Source organism: Pyxicephalus adspersus, chromosome 8, assembly GCF_032062135.1.
Source record: "Pyxicephalus adspersus chromosome 8, UCB_Pads_2.0, whole genome shotgun sequence".
In the NCBI taxonomy this organism is placed as follows: Eukaryota; Metazoa; Chordata; class Amphibia; order Anura; family Pyxicephalidae; genus Pyxicephalus; species Pyxicephalus adspersus.
In genome coordinates this window covers 69,511,573-69,518,488 of record NC_092865.1, presented here as the reverse complement: position 1 = coordinate 69,518,488, position 6,916 = coordinate 69,511,573, and the positions used below count along the sequence as shown (strand labels likewise).

General features: G+C 38.5%; 1 protein-coding gene across 1 annotated transcript; it reads right to left on the bottom strand.

Moving 5' to 3' along the window:
- Positions 1–518: 518 nt before the first annotated feature.
- Positions 519–6,120, bottom strand: LOC140337348 (thiosulfate sulfurtransferase-like). Its single transcript, XM_072421072.1, has 2 exons — positions 5,469–6,120; positions 519–1,869 (listed from the first exon to the last, which is right to left on the bottom strand). Exons 1-2 carry the CDS (start codon positions 6,055–6,057, stop codon positions 1,574–1,576), a joined length of 885 nt encoding a protein of 294 aa, XP_072277173.1. The 5' UTR covers positions 6,058–6,120; the 3' UTR covers positions 519–1,573.
- Positions 6,121–6,916: the final 796 nt, after the last annotated feature.

The following is a 6,916-nucleotide window of genomic DNA, read 5'->3' as shown; positions in this document are numbered from 1 at the left end:
GGTTGGCCAGGCTCTCCATCCCTTTTCCAGGTCAAAGATTGAAAATGGTTCTGGGAGCACCTGGAGATATCTGCCTTTGAAATAGGGGAGTGACAGCCTGAGGCCAGGTGTGGCTCAGGTAGAAGGTCTGTGTGAAGCCGGTAAGCTGGAAGATCTCCCCAAGCTTGGGTCTGGTGGGCCTGCAACTTTGGAGAGAATGTAAGAGAGCCACAATTGCTACATTTTGTGCACTGAAGAACAATTGTGATCAAGAAGTTTGTTTTTTTTTATAGCAGAACAGACATAGGCTGTCCCTTCCCACCTGCTCACATTTTTTCATATTTATGTTTTAAATGTCACCAATGTTTTATTTCTAGTTGTAGGACAAGTTGTACCCTCCTCTGCTGCGGGCTATCCCTCTGATTTGTTTCCTTGAGATACCAAGTGAAGCATAATGAATAATGGTTGCTAATGCCAGAACTAAGGTCCTAATCTGGGCTTTGAGGTACAAATTCAGATGAAGACACAGACAAAGACACTTTTATCAAATATTCTGAAACATCCATTTATTTTCCCTTTAAAATATACACGGACCTATAGTTCATAAGAAATTTATCAAAGCTCAACTAAAACTTCAGCTATATCAAAACAAAAAGTGTTAGACACCCGGTTTTCTTTATAAAGCAGCCACATTCGTAATGAAAAAAGCCTGTCCCTGTCTACATTATAATGTAGTATATTGTAATATACGGTATTATACAGCCCTTGCCCATTTGAGGAAGCAGTGGTCTGTTTGCAGAGATCCAACATCCCTTTCAACCCCTTCCTGCAATAGAGATTGAAACTTCTAATCAGAAGAAAGCATGACCTTTGCTAATTGCAGAGCTATAGGTCTGACTTAGAAGGGTGCATGCCAGGTCACCCCTGCAGGAAGACTACTGCTTCCACACATATAGCAAGAGTTCTTTTCTGCAGCAGGAGAGCAGGCTATGGCTGACCACACTTTAACTTTTGTATTGGTGTACCTGAAATGTATATAGCTGATGTAAACAAATTTGATTTAGGCTTTATTTACAACTGCATCTTTGAGTCAAAAGATTACAATTACACCCAGTTAACTTCAGCTTCTGCAGCTTACATAGAAGAGATGTCCTGCTGCACCTCATACTTTCCCAAAACACATTGACCTGTCTAGCATGGCTCAGTGCAAGCAGCAGTTTGCATGGAAACACTCAACTGAAAGCTGACAAAATGATGCATGCTCTATCGGACTTGCTGCAGCTTCTAATACACACTGTGCAAAGTTTACAATGCACAGGTAAATCAAAGTAAGCAATACAAGTACAGGAAATGTGCCAACTTACCTGTGCATTACCGAAGGTAAGGGCAGATTTCAGCTTTAAAATTCATCGTTCTGCCAAGTGTATGGGTGCAGATTAGAAACTTTTGACTCAAAGGTGCAATTGTCCTTTAATCCCTCTTGGCACTTTTGGCTTAGTAATAAAATCACCCTGATACAACAAAGCACCCCAGACCCCTAGACAGCTTCCAGTGATCAAGACACCAATATTTTCCCATGGACACAGACTTGCTGTTACTTCTCACTCTTCCAAACAGTAACTTTTTGTTCTGGCTTGGCTCTATGGAACCATTCATACCATGACCCATCATAGATGGCAGTATCTTCCTTGCCGAGGATGTAGGAAGCCAATGCCAACTGGCAGGCTGTAACACCACGACGGCAAGTGATTGTCAGAGGCTTCTTCAGATCTATTCCTTTGTCCTGAAACAGACGCTGAATCTCATCAGGGGTCTTCTCAAATCCGTCTTCCGTCAAGAAACTGGTGAATGGGAGGTTTATGGAGCCCGGAATGTGCCCAGGAAATATTTCTGTGAATTGAACAAAGCAAATTAGTTGAAACAAGCAAACAAAATAATCCCTCCTATTATGTGTTACTTCCCTCGCCTCCTAGATTGTAAGCTCTTCAGGGCAAGATCCTCTCCTCCTTCTCTGTCTTTATCTGTCATTTGCATCCCCTATTTAATGTACAGCGCTGCTGTCAGGGTCCCTTCCGTGACGGAAGTTTGAGGATCTGTCAGACAAGCTGCATGTGAGATTATCTGACAGTCTCTTTGTTTTTACTTGTTTCTGTGTTGTTGTTTGTAATGAGAACTCCCCTTGCATCAGGTGCAGCTGGTGGTCATTACTGCTCCTCCATTTAGTCTGGCCTCACACTTCATGCTGTGCAGTTGATATTCACTGCTGGGTTGTGAATAGCTGGAGTGTTGAGCCATCCTGAGTTCCTGTTGATATCTGCTATAAGATAAGTTGCTTTACTTTTGGTGTATTGTGGTGATTTAGTTGTTTACTAGGCCTCAGGGAGACACTGGGTCCTTCATAGGGGAAGGAACCAGCAGTCTCAAGCCAGACACTACTGCCAGGGCTATGCAGGGCTACTAGGGCCTAGGTTCCTGTGTATGAGTACCCACCATCAGGGGATATTCATACGGTTAGGAGTTAGGGCTAGATTAGGGTGTCTGCAAGGGGTGACCATTCCCTTTTCCCTAGTCATTTGAGGCCTAGTAGTTTATACACCTTTCTGTTACCCTCCCCTCCCTGTTATACGTGACAGCTGCGTAATATGTTGGCGCTATATAAATAAATATAATAATAATTCCAGTAATCGTGACTTGTCTAACAAAGAAAACTGTTCACATGGGTACATGGACCATGGCGGTTTGAATCTGTCCTAGGTAAAATTATAAATGCTTTGTGTAATAGGATGAATGTTTCACAATGTCTCCAATCCACAATTCTATACTGTGGTTTTATTTCAAGAAAATAATTTCTCCACTAAACTGAACGTAAATCTGTCATCATCTCAACCACCAACGGTTTTGTGCCTAAATTAACATACCCAGCTTACTAGAGCCCGCACATTGCTGAAAAAATAATAAATCTGGTCCTGGGGATAGGAGTTGGCATGAGAACATGTGAAAGATCTGCAGCTTCTCTTTTATTTAAAAAGAAAAAATCCCCTACACATTGGTTCCCCCCTAAACTAAAAATACGTAATACCTATCCTTACCCTGAAAATAAGCTACACACCTTGAAGCATACCAGTGAATTTGACATTCATCATACATTCACTGCAGGTGTTGTTGTCAAAATTTAATGCTTTATAAACATACCCCTTAACCTTTCTGCCGGTCTAATTCTGTTTGTATTTTTATGTCAAAAGCGGTACATTGTTTTGAGTGGAAATTTGTTGTTTATTATTTTAGGCCTGTAATTCTTAACAATACCTCCCGGGTATGATGAAGTTTGAAACACAAATCATAAATTATAATATAATAAATAATTATAAAAAAATAATGAAATAATATAATAACAATACATTTAATTTAATAATTTTAATAAAAAAGTAAGAAAAAATTAAATTTGTCCAAACAAGGCTACAATAATAGAATAAACTTTTGAGTTTAATATTTGATTTTTTTTTTATAAGTTTATCACTGTGATCAATGTTTAAAAGCAGATTACAATGTAATGCTTTTAAATTTCCCGCCACGCCTCCGCAGCGTACCAACGCTTCATGCATCCCATCGATCGAGCCGAGGACGTGGCGTAGAATCAGGCTGGGGATCGCTGGAAGACGCTGCTCTATCTTGGGGACAAGGTAGGATTTCTTTATGCTACCCCGAGGTTACCACTTTTTGTACATAAAATTCACCCCGAGCCACACTTGGGAATACCAAGGTGGTTAAAGTAGATATAAACCCAATTACTAAATTCTAATTAAATATTTTAAATTCATGTGCTCATTACAAACAACAACACAGAAACAAGTAAAAACAAAGAGACTGTCAGATAACCTCACATGCAGCTTGTCTGACAGATCCTCTAACTTCAGTCACGGAAAGGACCGTGACAGTACCTAAATGCATCCCGGGAGGCTCTGCGCTCCCATTAGGTTTAAAGTTTGCCCCAAAGGTGCGCAAATTTTGAAAAGATACTGTAACACATTTTATTGAGTTATTGAAGGCTTATAATACAGTGGGCCTGATTTATTAAAGGTCGTCAAGACTGGAGAAGATAGACTATCATGGGTGAAACTGGGTGATCCAGCAAACTCGGAATGGATTTCTTGATGATTTGCTATTAGCTGACAAACATTGTCAACTCTGGACCAGATCCATTACAGGTTTTCTGGATCACCTAGTTTTTCTAATGATAGTCTACCTTCTCCAGTGTTGCAGAGCTTTAATTATTCAGGCCCAGTATGTATTCTCACATTTAGGGCGCACTTATTATACTGTCTTTCTTAAATTTAGCTAAATACATGTATCAAAGTGGAACTGAATTCTTGTTTGTCTGGGTGATACACTTAACTTTTGATATGCATCCTGCAGCAAATGATGCACAGGAGTTACAATGTTCGAGTATCTGGGTCTATTGGCAGCACTGCCATGTAGAAAGCTTAGGGGAGTTTTTGCATGGTTCATGCTTTGTGCCGTGCAGGATAAAAAATGTTTAAAAAATCAAGAAGTCACTAGGAGCTGGGAATTTTTTTTTGTGCAAAAGAGAATTTGCATGTCAAACTCCTCTACCTTCTGGTTACTTTTTGGGGGGTATTATTATTATTATTATTATTATTATTAATAAGCAGGATTTATATAGCACCAACATATTACATAGCACTGTAAATTAAATAGGGGTTACAAATGATAGACAGATACAGGCAGTGACACAAGAGGAGAGGATCCTGCCCAGAAGAGCTTACGATCTAGGAGGAGGGGGAAGTAACACACAATAGGAGGTTTAGTTTTGTTTTCATAGTACAAACCAGTAAACTAAAAACTAACAGCTACTTTCTTTACCAAGCCAGCCAGGCATGGATCTTTGATAAAAGTTACTATCTACTGAGTTACAATAGCTATTTGCGTCTCACCTAAAAAGACCTCTGCACTTTTTAAAGTCTGAATACAGAGCTCCATAGTTCAAAGTGTTTAAAACAAATTACAAGTGCACTTTGCAGCTGAAGTGTTGTACCTAACTAGTTGTGTAGATATTGAAGGAGAAAAGCACACTACAAACCTATTAAAGTATTAAAAATAATGACAATAATAAAATATGGCCCTGAAAATGTTCGAATGCACAAAGTAACAAGACAGGAAGAACTTATTGTATGATTGCAAAATGTTAGAATACAGGATTGTATATAATAAGCAACAATTTTGATGTTATAATGCTTTGCACTTGTATGTCTCTAGTTAGGCGTGTAAATAGCATGATGCAATATCCTTGGTATGCTGGTGTTTGAAAGTTTTCTTTCTAGGCATTGGAACTTTTTGCTCAGAGTATTTTTTCAATAGAAAACAAAAACAATGGATACAACATCCAGTGTCCAAAATGTGGGACAAATCAGGATATCAGGAAGATTTGCAATCTATGCATACTGTATTTTAAATACCCCAATTTACTATACCTCCTGGTTCAGGATCTGTCCCCGTGTAGCGGCCTGCGGGACGAGAGTCCACCAACTGGAACTCTTTGCTGCTTAGATTCCTCTGAATGTCTTCAAACTTTTTGACCAAAGAAGAATTCAGCACAGCTTTATAAGTCTCTGGTTGTGGCTTGGCCACTTCCGATGTTACCGGATATCCTTCCTTCTCCCAATTCCTGAACCCTCCATCCAGAACAAACACCTTTTTATGACCAAAGACCTTAAACATCCACCAGACCCTTGCCGAATAGTAAATGCCCACTTGATCAGCATCATACACCACAACATGGCTATCATTATTAATGCCAAGGTTGCCCACATATTTGGCAAAGGCAGATTCACTGGGTAGCATTACTTCATAGGGAGATGTCTTGTCCTTACATTCATCTATGTCAAAATATAATGCTCCCGGTATGTGCTTTTCATTAAACTCCTTGCGTCCATCTCGAATTGGTGGGTAGTAGAAGGATGCATCCAGTACACGCAGAGCTGGGCCTGGCTGACCTTTTTTCAGGGCTCCAGCTAGCCAGCTTCTTGACACCAGAGCCCGGGAGAGAAGTTGCTGGGACATTCTGGCAGAGCTGTTTAGGAAGCAATGTGCTGCAGTATTCAAAGCGTGGAGATTATACCAGAGGCTGAGCACTCCACTTCTGGGTAAATTCCAAGAGGCTGAATTATAGTAATTCTTTTTTTTTTTTTAACTCCTCGGAGTGCTGGAGGAAACTGTAACATAGATAAATCTTGGCAAATAGTAAAAAAACAGTGAAAAGCATATCGCTTGATTTTTTTTTAATTACATTTTTTCCTTTACAATTTTATTCATTTAAAGGCAGTGCAATTCTGAAGATTTTTCTGACAAATAGAAATAGAATATGCACTTGGGGGCTAAAAAAAAATGAAAAAAAAGAGTATTTATACAATTATTATAATAAAGTTGATCTCTTTTACAAATTTAAAGTAACACTGAATTTTGAATTTAAATTTGATAAAGCTATTTTCTGTTAATATAATCCTGGTATTGTTTGATTTAATCAGTTTTGTTTTATTTTAACTTTGTTTTGTTTATTGAGTTGTATTTCCAATACTGTGCTGTTTTATGATATATACATATATATTTACATATTTACTTACATACACTATATATATATTTATTTATAATTAGTAAATATTTTGATTATGATTTTATTTTTTAAATTTTACCGAGTATTTTTATTTAGAAAGATTATGCAGAGTAGGTCTCTAGTTTGGCAATGATATTTTGCATATAAAACAAGGTGTAACTAGAACACCCGTATCCAACTTCCTGGAACTTGGTGCCACCTTCCCCATTTCCTTATGCAACAATTGCAGCAATTCTGTTTTCTGGTATGAATGTAATGGAACAACACACAGCAACAACATAATGAACAGGTGTGTTTTTATATTTTTAT